The 19,367-nt window shown below is 42.2% G+C and overlaps 1 protein-coding gene and 1 pseudogene across 3 annotated transcripts in view; one reads left to right on the top strand and one right to left on the bottom strand.

Moving 5' to 3' along the window:
• ADAM12 (ADAM metallopeptidase domain 12) overlaps positions 1–19,367 on the top strand; it is a 375,334-nt gene that overhangs the window by 97,850 nt on the left and 258,117 nt on the right. For all 3 annotated transcript variants that reach the window (XM_034931678.3, XM_034931680.3, XM_034931679.3), the window contains exon 3: positions 11,853–11,926. In XM_034931678.3, coding sequence (XP_034787569.2) covers positions 11,853–11,926 — 74 coding nt within the window. The remainder of the gene's footprint in view (positions 1–11,852; positions 11,927–19,367) is intronic.
• LOC106635212 (GTP-binding protein SAR1a-like) lies at positions 16,570–18,024 on the bottom strand (annotated as a pseudogene).

Raw genomic sequence — 19,367 nt, 5'->3', positions numbered from 1 at the left:
TTCTATGACTGGTCGTACACATAGTACGTAAGAGCCTCTTCCCATATAGAAGAAGGGGGAAAGCTAAGCTGCTTTCAGCTATCAACCCAGGACTGGACCCAGTGCCTGGCTCATAAATAGGCCCTCAGTTAATAAATGTATAATATTCCTTTTTGAAAAATTTTTGAAGTGCCATTTATTATGCCCATTTTGATCTAACTATAAAAAGCATGAAAAGGGTGCAATTTGGGAAAATAGCAATCGATAATAAGTGAAACGGTATCTTGTCACTGTCATGCTGTGCAGTAGCAGTTTGATTTGTGATTGGATTTCTGTAATAAGCATGCATTTTCATTTTGTCATGCATGATCGTTTCCAAACAGCCTTTTTACCATTTGAATCTCATAGCGATCATCCTAATTAAGTCAGTTGTCTAGTGCTGCTATAACAAATCACACCAGTTTAAGTGGCTTAAAATGACACCCATTTATTATCTCACAGTCAAAATCTCAAGGTCAGAAGCCCAGTGGGCATGGTTGGATTCTCTGCTTCAAATCTCACCAGGTTAAAAACAAAGTGTCCACAGGACTTCCTTCTTGGTGGAGGCTCTGGGCGAGAACCCATTTCCTGCTCCTTGACGCTCTGGCGGAATTCAGTTCTATGTGGTGGTAGGAACATGGTTCCTATTTTCTTGCTGGCGGTTGAGGGCGGTTCCCAGCTTCTGGAGACACCAGGTTCCTTGGCTCATGGCTCCCTTCTGGCACCTTCAGAGTAAGCACGGTGGGTCAAGCCCTCTTGTCACATCTTTCTGACCCCAGTCATGAAAGATTCTCTGCCTTCAGGAACCCTTGTGATTACATTGGGCCCATCTGAATAATCCAGGGTGAGGTCCCTGTCCTTAACCTTAATTGCATCTTCACAGTCCCTTTTGCCAAGTAAGGTAACATATGCACACATTCCAAGGGTTAGCACATCTTCGGGGACTGTCATTTCAATGACCACAATGATAGGAAAAGCATTTTGTTATCCCATTTTCCTTGTAAGAAAACTGAGGTCCAGCAGAGTTAAAAGACTGGCCCTCAGTCCATGGCCCACAGCTGCCGTCTGACCGTAGCCTTCTAGCCTGAGGCCCCTCCTACTGTAGCCTCTTAAATGGAAAAATGCTACATTTCCAAAATGAAATAGTTCTTTGTTGCTTAAAATTATTGTCGCTTTGCAGTCAAAAGAGGAGGAATTGCTGCATCTCCATAAACTTTCAACCTAGGATGCTCGTAGAAATTGATCAGGGTGTTCCAAGACCTGGGGTGGTCCGAGGGTGCTGAAATGAACTGGGTCTTGGAACCCAGCCTAGGCCTTCTTCCCATGGCGAGCACACCTCCTCATCAGCCCTGCTTTCCAGTGCAGCCGGCATTGACACTGAACGTTGCAAGGGGCTGGTACCCGTGGATGTGGATGCCAGGCACATGGCACTGGGGCTACCAGTGGTCCTCATGAGCCCAGGAGGTGCGTGGCTGACAGGAAAGACTCATCCCGGCCTCGGCCTTCTGCCTCCCTGCCTTGGCATCTGATGGTCCTCAGCAGGCAGCCAGGTGCTGGCAGAGATGCCTGGAAGCGGGAGAGGGCACGGGGCAGCAGAGGTCTGAGGAGGTGGTCCCACAGCCTGGCAGGGTTTGGTGTCAGCTGGGGCCTGGTCAGAGGCTGACTTCAGCAACATGATGTCAACACACTATCCAGCCCCCAGGCACCACAAGGTCCTGTCCCCAAGCCATTGTGTCACCACACAGTCCTGTCCCTGGGCCACCGTGTCACCACATGGTCCTTTTCTCTGGCCATCATGTCACCACACAATCTTATTCCTGGGTCACCATGTCACTATATGGTCCTGTCCCCAAGCCATCGTGTGACCATGTGGTCCTATCCTCAGGGCTACCATGTCATCATGCGGTCCTGTCCCCAGGCCATCATGCCACCCTGTGGTCATGTCCTTGGGGGTAACCATATTACCACGTGATCCTTTCCCCTGGGCCACTATGTCACCACTTTCCTGTCCCTGGGCCACCATGTGGTCAGGTCCTTAGTGTCACTGTATCACCACATAGTCCTGTCCCTGGGCCATTATGTCACCACACGGTCCTGTCCCTAGGGCCACTATGTCACCACACGGTCCTGTCCCTGGGTCACCATGTCACCGCATGATCCTGTCCTTAGGGCCACCGTGTCACCACATGGTCCTGTCCTTGGGGCCACTATGTCACCACACTGTTCTGTTCCTGAGGCCACCACATCACCACACAGTCCTATCCCCAGGCCATCATGTCACCACACCCACCTCCACTCTTTACCTTGTATTTTGCATTGATTCAGATTTTATCAAAAGTCCTGCTGCTGCTGCTGCTCCTGCTGCTGCCGCCCCACCCTGTCTGCCCTATTTTGGATTTTTTTAATCACGAAGATCCAAATAAACTGAGCAGGAGGATGTGGGATCCTCTCCGGAGAGCTGAGGGTGCTGGGACCCAGCCTGGGAACATGCATTCATTGGTCATTTGTAGAGTCCCAAGTACAAATGTAAGAAATTCAGCTCACAGGGCAAGCCCTGCCTACTCTCCTCAGAAGAGCAGAATGCAAGTCCATTTTCAAAGGTCAGGGTTTCCCTGCTCCTTGTACAGGGATCCTTGTACAGCCACTTGTGTCCCACAGGGGACGTTGGCCTCCTAGGGTGAGGCAAGCCGACAGCCCGCAGGTCAGAGGACCCTCTGCTTGTGACAGTGTGTGACAGGCGAGGAGGGACTGGAGGCCACTGTTATACCTCCTCAGGGGACCTTTGCAGCTTTGGGGTCTCCTCTCCGCCCCCCAGTTAGTGTTCCTCTTGCATCCCCGACTCCTCCTGCCTGTACCCTTCATCCTACAGAGGCATCTCGGTGGCCCTGCTCCGGGTGTGGGGACTGTAATGTGGAGCACGCTGACAAATTCTTTGTCCTTGGGAAGTTTCTATTTTACCGAGGGAGATAGACTGTAAACAAGTAAAAGAAAAACAACAAATCGTCACAAATGAGGAACTTTGCTAGGAAGAGACAGAACAGGGTGTGTGAGAACCAACAGCCCCCTTAGGAGGCCGGGACTTCTCTGAGGTGGTGACGTCCAGGCCAGTGCCTGGAGGTTAAGCCACACAAAGGGCCCAGGAAAGATGTTTTGGCAGAGAGTCAGCAGCCACAAGGACCCAGAAGCTTCGGGAACAAGCAAGTGATGACATCCAAGTGAGGTGCCAGGTGAGCAGACGCCAGAGCCTTCACAGCATGAAGGCCGTGGTTTTGTTCTAAGCACATCAGGTTGCCATTGAAGGGTCTTAAGAAAGGGCATCACTAAGCTCAGGAATTCTGGAGGAAAGCCAGGGTGGATTTTCTCCAACCTCCCCTCTGTCGTGGATCAGGGGTGACGGAGGGAGATGGTCAAATAAAAGCTGAATTTTAGCTGTGTTAAGTTTGAGAAATCCATGTCATAGTGTTTTCCAGGTTGCTTTCTGATAAGTCATGTTTTCATTTCCCTCTTCCAACCCAATAGTAAGCTCAAGAAAGGAACAGAGTAATGTCGTCTGCTTCAGAATTGGCCATTGTCCTCAGACAGATGCACGCGCCTGGTGGACTGTCATTCTATAGCATTCAGATGCACAGAAGCAGACCAGAAGTATTTCAGTGCATAAATAAGGCTTTAAGATGCTCTGGCTATAGCTAAAGTAATCTAAAATGAAAATCTAAAATGTTTGCTGCAAATCTGAGGATTAACAATCACACCGGTAGCGACGGGACAAAGAACTTGAGCTAAGAGCATCACGAGGACCAAAGGTGATGTGATGGTGCCTTTTCCTGCAGGGAGGGAGAAGCAAGCTGAAAAACCAAGACTCTATCATGCTGCAGAAACACAGTGAGAAGATCCTGTGCTTAAAATAATCCAACGTTTTAACACACAAACTTCCAACTGCATTATAAACCTAAGGATAATACATGCCGTCCTGTACATAGCATTTTAACAGGTTGTTGGCTAAAGTTAATTATCCATCAGAAAAATTGTCAGTAACTCAAGAATAAAGATGATCATTATTTATGTAATAACAAACAGGCCCCAATCCAGGGACACCCCATTATAATGCTGCCGTGCCTTAATTCCTGACTGTGTTATACTGCAGTTAATTCAATTTTGTCCTCTCTAAATTCCACAGTGAGCATATCTTCCAGGCTGTGGAAGTAGCACACTGATATTAAAGTGGTAATCAAGATTGCCTCTAAATATTCACAGCAATAAATGACTCCCTCGTGCCCCGTGAATGCCAAGGCTGCAGCCTGAAGCATTTATTTAGTGCCGGAGAGGGATCTAGTTATTTTAGAGTTCCCTTGAATGCAATATTTTAATTTTGTTGTTCTGCTTGAAAAATTAGATCCCTCTGAGCTTCCAGTATTGATGGTTGAGATGAATGACTTTGGCTCTGGCTGACCATGGTCTTTGGAAGGATAATCTCAGAGTTGTGATGGGAGTGGACTTGGCTGTTGACCCCAAATCTTACTTTTTGGATGGTAATTCCCTCCTGCCTGCCAGACCTGCTGCCGTTCCACTGCCACATTAATTCACCCTCAGAATCAGGGCAGATGTTTCTAAGCTGTTGAAAATTTCTTGTTCTCTAAAGAGAGAAAAACACCAAGGACCTGATGCTGTGTGTCATCCCGTCCTTCAGGGAAAATAATGAGCACCCTACAACCATGCAAAGCTACATTTATGGACTCGAGGTATTTTGTGTTCATTATGGGTGAAATGATTTAAAGTCAAGTTTGGATCAGCCTCCAATCACACACATTAAAGAAGGGTAGCACGACATGGATAGCACCAAAAAAAAAAAAAAATAGGGAAATCAATCTAATCAGCCAATCAATCAATCATCACTTTTTGCACATCTGTTTGTACAGCCAGTTCACTGGGATGCCCTAGGCAATTGCATTGTGGGAAACCTCTGAGAGAACACAGGCACCTGGGGGCCCTAGAGGTGGGCAGCTGGGTCCTGGCCGCACCCGTCTTTGCAGATTTGCCTGGGCTTGCCATCTCAAGGGGAGTCTGCCAAAAAAGCCTTTCTGTGAGGAAGGCACTTGCCTCCTGTGAGCACGTGTGCACTGAGGGTAGAGTGTCTGATGAGTTTTGCCCAACAACAAAGCTTCCCTCCTAGGAGGAAAGAGGGATTTGGAGTAAATGCAGTATCAGTCTTGGGGTTTATCTCCAAGCCTACATGCCCTAAAGAGGGAACTTAGATCTGACTCCTAGATGGAACTGAGAGTGAAGTATAAGTACAAATAGCAAGAGCTATTTCATGAAAAATTCTATAATAAACTGGGACATCAGCCCAGGTCCCATAATACAGTTACACACAAAAGCAAGTGTTCATGCTCATGCCTGCATGCATACAGGTAAATAGGGAAATCAATAAATGTCAGTGCCTTATGGCCTAAGAGGCAGTGTAGTAGATAAAAATATATCGATTCACTTGAACTTTCAAACTTAAAAAGATATTTTCTTATGACTTTGGAGGAAACAGGAAGCTGTTGAACATTGCCATGACTTTTTTTGTCACCTTTGTTGAGGAGAGCTTGCCTCCAAATTATAATGCTTCTCTTGCAGCAGAACCCTTTCCTCCTCTCCTACCCAGCATCCCATAGGAAGTGGTCCTTTCCTCTCTAGAATGTCCATTCCACAGACAGAGCTCTGTCCAGTCTCTCAGTCTGTAGCCCTTTTATGGCCAGCACCTACCGGCTCCTCTTACCTGCTGGCTCCCTCACCTCCAGCCTGTATTCTCCCCTGGCCTTCGGCCACTCTTGGCCTGCACAGTCTCCAATCTTGGGTCACACCCTTAACCCTACCTACCTTTTCCAACCTGCCATTGAGCCCTGAACGCTGCAAAAGACAGACAAGGGTGTATGGGTGAATAAGAAATAAAACAACTCCAATGAAGAGAGTAAGGGAGCATCCTTTCTCCAAGGAGGACAAATCAAAAGTGAACAAATAAAACAAAATTCACACCCAGACATACAATGGCCACACTGCCAAACATGGAAGAAAAAAGATCACAAAAGCAGCTGCAGAGAAGAGATGGGTCACCTGCCCAAGGAGGCTGAGGACTGACTTCTCAGCAACAAGAATGGAAACCAACTCATCTGTGATCGCTCGAGCCTGTAGTCCCAGCTACTTGAGAGGCTGAGGCAGGAGGATTGCTTGAGGATAGGAGTTTGAGACCAGCCTGGGTAACATATTGAGACCTCATTTTTATAAAAAAGAAATAGAAACAGAAGACAGTGGAGCAATCCCAGGGTGCTGAGATAGTAGAGGTGAGAAGACTCACCAAACCTCAGGACTCAGAGTAAAGCTGTAGTAATTAACACAGGGTGGCATTAGTGCATGGACAGACAATGAGACACATGGTATTAGCTCAGAAACAGATCTCCACACGGCTGCTACAGATACGGTGGAAGGATAGGTCTTTTTTTTTTTTTTTTTTTTTTTGAGATGGAGTCTTGCTCTGTCATCCAGGCTGGAGTGCAGTGACGTGATCTCAGCTCACTGCAACCTCTGCCTCCCGGGTTCAAGTGATTCTCCTGCCTCAGCCTCCCGAGTAGCTAGGATTACAGGAGCACACCACCATACCCAGCTAATTTTTGTATTTTTAGTAGAGACGGGGTTTCACCGTATTGGCCAGGCTGGTCTCAAAGGCCTGACCTCAGATGATCCACCCACATTGGCCTCCCAAAGTGCCGGGATTACAGGAATGAGACACCGTGCCCAGCCAGGATGGATAGACTTTTAACAAATGGTGCTGGAACAATTGGTTAATCACATTTTCTCTAAAGTAGAGTTGGACTCCTACTTTGTACTGGACACAAAAATCAAGTCTGGATGGGACTTAAATGTGAAAGGCAAAATTATGAAACATTTAGAAGATAACACAGTCTGCTTTTTGATCTTGGAGTAGGGAAGGATTTCTCAAATAAGGCACAAAGACTTTAAACCCTGAAGGATTTTATTAAAATTAAGGCGTTCTGTTCATGAGAACACACTTAAGAGGATGAAAAGACAAAGCCCAAACTGGGAGAAGATATTTGTCACACATTAAACAGAGAAAAGCATAGCTTCCAGAATGTAGAAATAACTACAGATTCACAATGACAAGAGAAAGGGAGGAGGAAGAAAGCAGGCAAGAAAATGGTCAGAAGACATGAGCAAGTATTTCACAGGAGAAGAAAATCAAATGTTCCATAAACATAAGCAAAGGTGCTCTGTCTTGCTACTGAGGAGGGAGGTGTAAAGGAAAACCCCAGTGAGCCGCAGTTGCACAGTCAGCAGATTGGGGCTGCCCACCTTTTTAAATTTTTGCCAGATATTCATGAGGCTATGGAATGAGAGAAACATTTATAACCCATTTGTACTTTGGAAAACAATTTAAAGATCCCTGGTAAAGTCAAACATGTGCAAACTACACCACCCAGAGTTTCCATCCCAGATTAGCCAGGGAAACTCATATCTGTCCAGCAAGGCAGGGGTCCCCAACCCCTGTAGCCTAGGAACCAGGCCACACGGCAGCAGGCGAGGTGAGCTGCAGGCTGAGAAGCTACCTCTGTATTTAGAGCAGCTCCCCACCACTCACATCACTGCCTGAGTTCCGCCTCCCGTCAGATTAGCGGAGGCACTGGGTTCTCATAGGAGCACAAACCCTGTTGTGAACTGTGCACGTGAGGGATCTAGGTTGTGGGCTCCTTATGAGAATCTAATGCCTGATGATCTGTCACTGTCTTCCATCACCCCCAGATGGGACCATCTAGTTGCAGAAAAATAATCTCAGGGCTCCCACTGATGCTACATTATGGTGAGTTGTATTTCATTATGTATTACAATGTAATGATGATAGAAATAAAGTACACAGTAAGTAATAATAATGTGCTTGAATCATCCCGAAACCATCCCCCACCCCCAGCCCCAGTTCCATGGAAAAATTGTCTTCCACAAAACCGGCCACTGGTGGCAAAAATGTTGGGGACTGCTGTAGTAGGAGACATGTACACAAGAACATGCATAACAACATTTTAAGAGCAAAAAGAGGGGTGGAGAGAAAGAATGCCAAAGTCCACCTGTAGGAGAAAGGACTTACACATTGTTTGTGCAATAGAATGCTACATAGCAATGAAAATAGATGGACTACAGCTGTATACAACCATATGTATAAATCTAACAAATATAAGATTAAGTAAAAGAAACCAGTCATAGAAGAATGGACAAAGTATGAGGCCATTTTTGTAAGGTTCAAAACAGGGTAAAACTAAACAGTGTATTGCTTAGGAATATGTACACTAGAAATAAAACTGTAGAGGAAATCAAGATAATGATTAATAGAAACTTCAGCATAATGGTTACCAATGGTTGGGAATAAGGGAAATGTAATAATGAATTTAGCATGAGAAAGTATATGAGATGAATTTCCTCTCCCTTCCCCCCAGCAAATTCCTGTATTGACATCCTAACCCCGGTACCTTAGAATGTGACTGTATTTGGAGAAAGGCCCTTTAAAAAGGCCATTAAGGTGAAATGAGGTCATATGTGTGGCCCCTAATCTTATATGGCTGGTGTCCTTATAAAAAGAGATCAGGACACAGACATACAAAAGGCCATCTGTGGACACAGTAAGAAGGCAACTGTCTCAAAGCCAAGGAAAGCGGCCTCAGAAGAAACCAAACCTGCCAATGCCTTCATCTTGGACATCTAGCTCCAAAGCTATAAGATAAATTTCTGTTGTTTAAGCCACACAGTCTCTGGTGTGTGTTATGACAGCCCCACCAAACTAATACGGGGGCTTCTAAGATTATAGAAATAGTCTGCTTTTTCAGCTGGGTAGTAGGTGCCCTGGTGTTTATTTTAATCGTTGTTTTTCAAATTGTACTTATACATTTTATATACTCTTGGATGTACTTTCCCAATTAAAATAATAGAGCAGCAATTACTGCCAAAACATTTCTGGCCCATTGATTAGCATTTAATTGATTTATTCAGCAGGTACAGTTCTTTAAGCATTCAATAAAAGACACAGTTCCATTAGGGTAATCAATATATCATTTTTAAGAAAAGGAATGCCGTATTTTACCGATACTACTTCATCATCTCCAATGGGTAACAATCAAAAGAAAATGGAATGAATACATGCTTTTAAGAAGTCTAAGGCAATTAGTGGTCTTCAATTAAAGTAGCTGTCTGTTCTCCCTCTCTATTGATTTCTCCTTTACTAGTCATACCTCAACTAATGTACATAAAGATCTTCCCTGAAGGAAAATATGTTCTTCTGCAAGATGTTGACATTGGACTCTCCTAACACTTCTAGTACTTTATGTGGAATTACTACAAATGTTAATGCTTAAACTACCTCAATTCTTTGGGGGAAAAGGGATATTGCAAATAATATATTTTTATTCACATATAAAATTGTCAGGATTTCCATTTAAGGTATGTGATCTGTGCATTGATATCTTAGGCAAACACAATTTGTAACTAAAGTAACTAAGTTACTTATATATACATACATATGAAACATGTAGTTATACACACACATGTATACATACATATGGTGTGTTTGGGCACATTTTGACAGAATATTGAGACATATTTTGTTCTAATATTTTATTGTAAATATAATTAATAATCTTGTTCTTCACACATATAATTAATGGGTACATATTGCAAACCCTGAAGAGGACATTATGGAAGTGTTTGTAGTTCAGCCCGGGTGTCAGCAAGTATAGGCAAATATGAAAGAGTCCCTGTGATGGACTCGAAAGCAAATACCCGTAAGGGCATAAGAACACTTTGACACACTACACTACAAAGAAATGGTGCATGTTTCTTGGCATGTAGGATCCAATAGATTAATTTTCAAAGTCGAGTAACACTCAGAAATGCATACAGTTCTTATAAACACCAGACAGTATCAAAATATATAAATTTGGTATGTTTTTGTACTCTTTTGCTAGAGTAAATCCATCAAAAACAAGGCCTGTGTAAACCCAGAAAAGATACATAAGAATTTCATATATCTGGAAATTCACCAATTTAACTCTCAAGTTTAAATAACTATTTAAAATAATATCATCCATCAATGAAAATTGAGAAAGAACCTCCTTGAAGCTCATAAGAAAAAAACCCTTGAGTTTGTACCTAATTTTATCTCCTGAAGGCCCTGATATTTAAAATAATCTAATTCTCAGGTGGCAATTGGATGATGTAAGTTGTAGGTCTTTATCACTGACTCAGAGCTGTCCAATAGAACATTCCATGATGATAGAAATGCTCTATATCTGTGCTGTCCCACAGTGGTAGCCACCTGTCACACCAAGTTATTGAGTCTGGCAATGTGTCCAGTATGACTGGTGAACTAATTTTTAAATTTCATTTCATTTTAATTAACTTAAATAGCCATATGCGGCTAATGGCTACCATGAGAGACACAGAAAGACTACAAGAAGATATGCAAAGGGCTGCCCTAAAAATAAAGCAAATAATGTTTCAGCCTTTGTGACTCTACCCCAGTTATATGGCCTTAGTTAAGGCATGTTTTGCCTTAACTCATTTTTTTTCCCAAAACTCATGTGACCTTCAGTTGTTATGGGTTTTCTTTAAATTCTGTTTTACTTTAACTAATTATTTTCATATTGGACATTTGGAACCCACAATCCATTTCATCTTAAAGTGTAGTGGCATGTGGTTAGTTAAGTCATGGTATAGCTGAAACATATATATTGTGAAAAGATCTTTTGAGCTCTGGAGTTATAAGACTGACTTTCAAATACGAAATATTAGAAAAGTATGTATGAACTTCTCATTCTCATGCTTTCTTACAAGCCTAGTACCGAAATAACTGACAAAGCAAAGGCAGACGAAGTCAACATAACTGAAGGAAGCACTAATTGAGTGTGGTGGTGATCATGTCTCAGCAAGACTGAGTCTCCACTTTCTGCACTCATGCAATGCTGACCAGGAAGAATGAGGTCTCCTTGAGTTTGTGGTGCCTGTTCTGTGGGATAACCCAACTCTCCCTCCACTCTTGTCTTCTTCTTTTTTTTTTTTTTTTTGAGACGAAGTTTCGCTCTTGTTGCCCAGGCTGGAGTGCAATGGTGCAATCTTGGCTCACTACAGCCTCGGCCTCCCGGGTTCAAGCGATTCTCCTGCTTCAGCCTCCTGAGTAGCTGGGATTACAGGGGTGTGCCACCACACCAGGCTAATTTTTTGTATTTTTAATAGAGATGGGGTTTCACCATATTGGCCAGGCTGGTCTTGAACTTCTGACCTCAGGTGATCCACCCCCCCACCCCCACCCCTCGGCCTCCCAAAGTGCTGGGATTACAGGCTTGTTTTCTTTTTTTTTGAGACAGAGTCTCACTCTGCCACCCAGGCTGGAGTGCAGTGGCGTGACCATAGCTCACTGCAGCCTCGAACCCCTGGGCTCAAGTGATCTCTCGCCTCAGCCACCCAAGTAGCTAGGACCACAGGCACAAACTACCACCCCTGGCTAATATTCTGATTTTTTTTATTTTTACTTTTTGTAGAGATAGGGTCTCACTGTGTTGCCCACCTAGGCTGGTCTCAAAGTCCTGGACTCAAGCAATCCTCTGGTGCCTGGCCTTCACTGCTCTTTTTAAGCTGCTAAGAAACCTTCATTTATACACTGCATTGTGATGGCATTTGGCTCTTTCTTAGGTTGACCGCATCGTTTATTCCCTCAATTGACTACGCCTGTGGGTCTTATTCAGCTATTTGCAAATCAAAGCCAAGCGTTTTTCAACTGACTTTTGTTGTTTATCTTTCAGAATCATCCAGAAGTGCTGAATATTCGACTACAACGGGAAAGCAAAGAACTGATCATAAATCTGGAAAGAAATGAGTAAGTTAATTCTTGTTTATTGCATGATAGGAGAAAGTTAAGACACCATGGACGGAAAAGTGCTCTGTGATTTATGTTGGGGTTTAGAAACAAAGAACGAAATGCATGGATTTGTAATCCAAATTTGGATTTGAGGTGAGAATTAACTTTAAAAAATTATCTAATGGAAAAATAAAGAATTTTATCACTCTATTAAGGAATTTTATAACTCAACACTATTTTTTCATGGTTCTGATGTTTTATTTTTTCAGTGCCTGGTTGTTCAAAGATTTAATTTAAGCATCCCTGTACTGTTCAAGTAACAGAGTTTCATAATTAGTTGACTTTTGACAACTCCTGGATTATATTAGGGGAAACAGCTTCAAACTGATAGAAATTATCTTCTCCCTGAGAAATACCAAGAGTTTATTTTATCTTTCAAAGCTTATCTCCAGTGATTTGGACTATTTCTGTCATCTTCTTATTTTTAAAAATTGGTCCTTTTATGGAAAAATTATATAAATTTCCAGAAAATGGCATTATGGCTTTTTCTGGGCCACTTGGATACTATTATGAATTTTGTATGCCTTACTAGCAGAAACTTTGTCTGCCTCCAACCATAAGACAAACAACTCGTTTTCTTATTCTTTGCACCCTGGCTATCCCCACAGATTCCTCAGATCTAAAGGACTCCTTAATATTCTATTTCATTAGTACCATAAAAGAAGAGCTTATTAGTTCTTCTAATAAGCAATCTGTATGTAAAGATAGAAGTCAATTTTCCAAGTCCTGCTTGGTCAAAGTAGCAGTTTCTCTCTTCCAAAAGTACTGGTTCCTGTTCCTCACCCATCAGCAGGATGCTGATTTTTTCTGAAACAAGAGTAGAGGTCGCAGGCCCTCACTGGGATGAGTTCTGTCAGAGACGTGGAGTCCCAGAACCTGACTCAACATCTCCCTGTAAACAACTCAGATCATTTACTTGTGTTGGTGCTTTGATTTGAGTGTTTTAAGCAAGACAGACGAAAGACAGTCAATCAACAGCCAGCCCGAAAGTTCTGTATCTAATGCCGCGATATATAAAAATGTATACAAAAATCACACTACCTGCTCCCTGGGATCTGCAACCTGCCTCTTTTGTGTTTTTTTTCTTACATTCTTACTGCTCACCATTAAATAGATCAGAAGCTTTGGAAACAAGAAATGAGGTGTTTTTAGCTTTTCTTGTGACTTGCTCTTAAAATAGAGGTTCAGACACATGTATTATATAATCAGGAATCTGAAGAGAAAACTGTATATTGCTTTTGATCCATCTCCCTTAGCAAAGTATATATTTTCATACTCTATTTCTTTACATAAGAATATTGAGGGGCACACATTTTTGTACATTTTTATGTATGGTTTTGAAAATATCTCAATGGAAGAAGCTAGGCATTCCGTGAAAGATCAAAAGCATCTAAGGCTGCTGGTGGTGATGCATTTTCTCGACGGGGTCGTTGTGGTGGGCAGCTGGATTTAGGAGTGTTCTTTATTGCACCTGCTCCCATTGTTAGGCTGTTGGAAGAAACGTGGTGCACAGCATGAGGGGAGGCTAATCCTGAATGTTTTATGGAGCATTACGACTGCAGGTAGAGAAGCAAAAATCGACCTCATAAAAACCTTAAGTTGTTTTTACTATGAAAATAATATACATACCCAGTGAAGAAAACTGAACATTATAGGGGGGAAGGGAACAAATAACTCTAACATTTTTTAAAAAGTACTTTTACCACCAAACACAATCCTGTTTAAGATTCTGGTGAATTATATAGATGGATTTTTTTTCTTATAAATAAGCCTTTGTTTCTTTTGTCTTCTTAGTTGATATCACAGTCTGCAATTTTATATCCTACTACTTCATTTAGCTTCATAATGGACACACATTTCCATAGATAAATAATTTCTTAGAGCCCGTCTGGTTCTCTGAGTTTGTAATGTGACTTAATAGCCTTGTCCATGGTTCCCCCTGAAAATGATGTACCTTCCATTACTGCAGATGCTATAATACACGTTGACTGCTAGAGAGTAGCTAATTTGTATAAATATCATTTTAAAAGGTGACTTAATTTGCTCTCTTTCAATTCTGAGTCTTTCATGAGATAATCTCAAAATTATAAAAGTTGAAAACAAAACTATCTTTTTAATTTATTTCTCTCTTTGCAACCTCACTGTCAGACTGCATTTTCAAAAATACATAGAAAATGTTTCATATGTTCCTATGATATGCTATAATTTTAATTGTATAACTTGTACCAATTTTAGAAATTCCATTATATGAAAAGTAACATTTTCATAATAAGAGGATGCCAATATTACTATTTGAATGATGCATTACCAAAAATACTTCAGTATAACAATTTTTTTGCAAAAGGTTACATACCTATTCCAAATTAACTATACCTTTGATGCAATGAATACTAAAAACAAAAAAAATCAAGTAGAGTGAAATGCTTGTGCACTACTGGCACGTAATGCTGTTAGACACCAAAGGCAATCAATCATTTAGTATATAATAGAATTTTTAATTTGCAGAGCCATTGGCCCAATAGATTCAAGTCCGAGAGTTTTTACAAATGAAACTATAAGAACCCAGAGATAAAAATATAAGCAGAGGCCATTTACATGTTTAACAATGAGTACAATAAAAGGCCTGATCAATCAGGATGAACAGCTGACCAATCAGAAGGCAAGCTGGTTAGTATACCGCTCCAACACCTTCAGCCCCAGAGTCAGCCCTGTGCTTAAAGATGTTTTACCTAAAAGTACGTCAATAGGAGACTGATTCAATAATCAGCTATGAAACAGGATACCATACAACAATTTAAAACGATGAGACTTTTATTATAAAAAATTCATGGTATAATCAATGTAAGTAGCATGTTAGATAATAGTTGTTTCCTGCTAGTGTTTGTTTTCTAAAAAATGAAAATAGTTTACATAGTATTCAATTTTTATTTTAAAATTATACACATGACATGTATCTCTGAGTAGGAAGATTATAGAGGATATTTACTTTCTTTATTGTATTAATGTTTCGCAAAAATAAAATATTACTTTTAAAATTAGGAAAAAACATTTTCTTTTGAAGGAAAAAAACTATCGTAAAAACTTGATAATGGTTGAAAAGAAGATTGCTAACATATTTATTATTCCTAAAAAGAAAATGATAAAAGTTATTTTGAGAGGCCTCTGGAAGGCCTCTGGTGACTTTTAAAGAGCAAAAAATATCTACTCATTGAATATTGGGTCTTTAAATATCCAGAAGTTTACTGTAATTGAAAAACCTGCTTAGAAATCACAACCTAAATTAAAGCGGTCCCAGTCTCTTAAGTCTATAGCTAATGCTGAGAGTCATCTAATTAATCCTACTCAAAATGCTTCTGTGGTGAACCGGTTCTTCATGGCACAGGGCTGAATTTTTATTAAATAGTTTTTCAGGGAATCTCTTTTATTTACCTTCTAACATCCCTAATTTATGAAAAGATTGGATGCTGTTCACTTAAAATCTGTATTTGTATAGCCCCTGAGAAGCATTTTGCACAATATTGCTGTCTGCCTATGGACCTGTAGAAACCAGGTTGATAACTTTCATACTTCTACTAGATCCCTGTGGACTCTCAGGCCATCCCTTACACAGGTATTCTGTGAAATTGTATCTTTGATCAAAATGTTTTATTGGACAGGCTGGCCAGCTTTGGCATCAGCTTTTCCAGTTTAGGATAATGAAGAGTGATGGCAGTAGATCACGTTCCCTACATCTCTCAATCCCAGCATGCCTTCAAGTTCTGTTCCCATCACTGATTGAAGGCACTTGCCATGGGAAGTCCATAGCCCATTGAATTTATGTTTGGGGTGTCTCTGGGATAGAATAACTTCAGCACTGACTTATTTTGCCTAGAATGATTCCAGACATCTCTTACAGGGCAACTTTAATTAGTATTCACTCTAGAACAATAACAGAAAGGGCATTTTAAAATGGCTAAACATGGGTATAAATATTTGGAAAGGCATTTATCTTAGATCATCTCTCAGAATATCATGGTACAGAATGGAGAAATGTAACCAGTGTGGAGATGGCATTAGATGGTTTAGTTGGCTGAATCACCATCCAGAGGATATCAAGCCATTGTTCCCCTTGACCCAACCCATGTTGAAGAGGGCGACTGAGGTTGCTGCCGGTGGCCTTAGGGCTGTGTGCATGGCCTTGTCCTGGCCCACAGTTTCATGGACCATCTCGATGAAGACATAAAAGGTGCTCTCATCACATTTCCTGGCAATGCAGAGCTAGGGGGAATAACTGTGCTTGGCACGGCAAAATCTGGATTATGAAGATTTCAGCAGTTTGGATCAATGGGCCAAAACTAACAAGATGAGATTTAATGGGGATAAATGTAAAATCCTGTGCTTGGGTTAACAAAAAAATAAACGTTGCAAGTTCAGAAGGAAATTTATTAGTAGTTCTTGTGAATGAGACCTGCATACTCAAGCCCCTGAGGCAATGTGGCTGCTAAAAACGTGACTGCCCCCTGAGCGTGTGGGGGTATATGTGGTGGGTCCTAGACAGGGGAGGTCAGTCCTCTGCTACACAGGGTGGGGCACAGCCAAAACCCTGCATCCTTCGCCGTTGCAAGCCTGACATCAGAGAGCCACCTGCCACTTTATTCTCATTTCCACCATTGGATGCTTCTTTCCTTTCCTCTTCCGCCAACCATGGCATCCTTACGCTCAGGGGTAGGACAGCGTGGCTCATCATAGGCATCGATAAGCACTCCTCAAATGAGTGGATGATGGAGTCTCGACAATCTGGACCAAGCCAGAAGTGAGTTCCCAGGAGGTCGAAGGTCACTTGGGTGGGGTGAGAAACAATTCAAGGAGAAAACCTTCCAGAAAGGAACACAGGATTTGGAGTTAGGAGCCCGGGCTTTGAAAGCAGCATTGCTCCCAACAGCAAGCTACTGATATTCTCTCCACTTCCTTCATGGCCTCCAGCGATCTGCCCACCTTGGCCTCCTTGTCTGCAAAATGGAATAAGCATCTGTGTCCAGTCAATGCAGGAAGATTATAGCTCATGTTAATTTTGATGATCAGGTTTGAATGACTCAATAACATTTCTCTGTGGATCCAGCAATCTTAATTATTTTACTGAATTATATTATGTTCTGTTTCAGAGTTTCTAAATTAATGGAAATCAGGTTATGCCTACTCTTTACCTCCAATTCTTGGTGATGGCCAAACATCTCAATGCTCACAAGACCTGGAACAGACACGCCAGGCTGGTCCTTTGGGATCCAGCTGCTGTAGGGTTCTTACCTTTACAATCTTGACATGCCCAGGGATTGGACTTTTAAAATCTTTGAGTGTAGAGTGCTATTCCTTTTTTCTTCTTCTCTTGCAGAAGAAGCCTAGACTGTTTACCCCCTCCCCGCCCACCATCTTTTTTTTTTTTTTTTAAGAAGTTAAACTTTTATTTTCACTGCCCAACCATCAGTCAATATACTGGGCAAACCAGCAGAAGCCCTTGCCATAGCCCTGTTGTTGTACACACTGAATGTGAACGATTCCTTGGAAAAGGCATTTGGCTCCTTCAGGGTCACAAGTTCCCTTTCCTGTGGTCTGTCCATAAAGACCAAATGGCAGACAGAGTTTTTCTTCACTGATTGTGCCTGTTCTGTCCAATTTTTGCTAATCAAGATAAGGACTGGCACATGGGATATTCTTTCATCAGTCATTGAAGCATTGAGCTCCACTTTGGATTCCAGGATCTGAGGACAATCTGCACAGTACCCCAGAAAGGCAATCCCATTTATTGCTGGGATATCACTGTTCCAAATCCAACGTGTTTGCTCATGCCCCAGAAGATCAAAAGTTGTAAAAGCCAGGCTAGCAGTTGTCAGCTCTGCTGATGTCAGAGGTCGTGTTGGAGCCTGTTGGCCCAATCCGCCATCTTTGAGCATATGAGGAAGAATGGTTTCATCCACATTGTCCCAACCCAAGAGAACAAGTTTACTAGATTTCTTGTAGAGTCCTAGAAACTGGAGCACACTGTAGAAGCCATTGTAGATCCACTCACAGATGAAAGACATTATTAATGCTGACCATAGCCTGAGGGGCTCCCCTGGAGGCAGCGCATGGCCTGGACCCTCCCTCGGAGCACACAGACCAGCAGCACCCGGACCAGCAGTGACTCACCAGGTGGACATCACACCCCCTCCCTGAAGCCTGCCCTTAGGAATGGGGAGTTCTAAACTGGCTGGTGATTCTAATTAGTGACTAAACAAATGTCGATGGAACCATACCTCAGAAATTATAGTCTCATGTTTCCAGCTCTCAGCTTCCCTTCTACTATTCACTGATCTTTATCAGAATCTTTATTAATATCTTATTAATAATTATCTTTACTAAACATTAATAATTAAAGCTAATTAAGACAATGTGCTTGCTCATGCCTCCCAAGATCAAAAGTTATAAAAGTCATGTCAACAATTGTCAGCTCTTCTGATGTCAGAGGTCGTGTTGGAAAACATTGGCCTAATCTGCCATCTTTAATGATTATCATCTGTCATATTAATTATCTTTATTAATTAATCTTTATTGATGTGTTAAATCACTTGCTCATTCACTTCTTCACCTGGTTATTTATTCACAAATATGTGTTTAATACCAGACAGTATAATTGACCCTGGAGGGAGAGTAGTGAATAAAATAAAGTTCCTGTCCTCTTAGAATTTAGTCAAGGAGCCCAACACTAAGCAGATCATTACAAAAACAGTAACTGGATGACTGCATTGCTCAGTGCTCAGGAGGGGAAGGTATGGGGCCAATGCCTGGTCTGGGGAGGGAAGATGTAGAATGAAGCAGCTCTTAAGCTGTGCACACAGAGGGAAGAGCCCAGTCAAGGAGGGCAGGAGGTAGAGAGAGAAAGAAGAGCAGAAGTAAATGTCCAGCTTCTCAGATTCTAGAAGGTCTTTGTACTGATGACCAAGAAGGAGAGAGAGAGAGGAAGCCAGGCCATACAGGGGTTGTGTGTCCTGATAAGGATCTTGACTTTATTCCTAAATACAGTGGCACGCCATAGAAGAAAAGGCCTGTAGGCAGAACAATGACATGATAAGATTCTGCTTTTCATTTGTTTGAGACAGGGTCTCACTCTGTTGCCTAGGCTGGAGTGCATTTGTGGAATCACAGCTCACTGCAGCCTTGACTGCTCTGGGCCCAGGTGATCCTCCCACCTCAGCCTCCCTAGTAGCTGGGACTACAGGCATGCGCTGCAATATCCAGCTAGTTTTTCTATTTTTTGTAGAGACTGGGTTTCACCATGTTGCCCAGACCAGACTTGAGCTCCTGGCCTCAAGCAATTTGCCTACCTCGGCCTGCCAAAGGCATGAGCTACTGCTCTCCACCAAAATTCAGTCTTTTAAAGTCCATC

Source organism: Pan paniscus, chromosome 8 (assembly GCF_029289425.2).
Source record: "Pan paniscus chromosome 8, NHGRI_mPanPan1-v2.0_pri, whole genome shotgun sequence".
NCBI lineage: Eukaryota > Metazoa > Chordata > Mammalia > Primates > Hominidae > Pan > Pan paniscus.
This window is presented reverse-complemented; position numbering and strand designations above follow the sequence as displayed.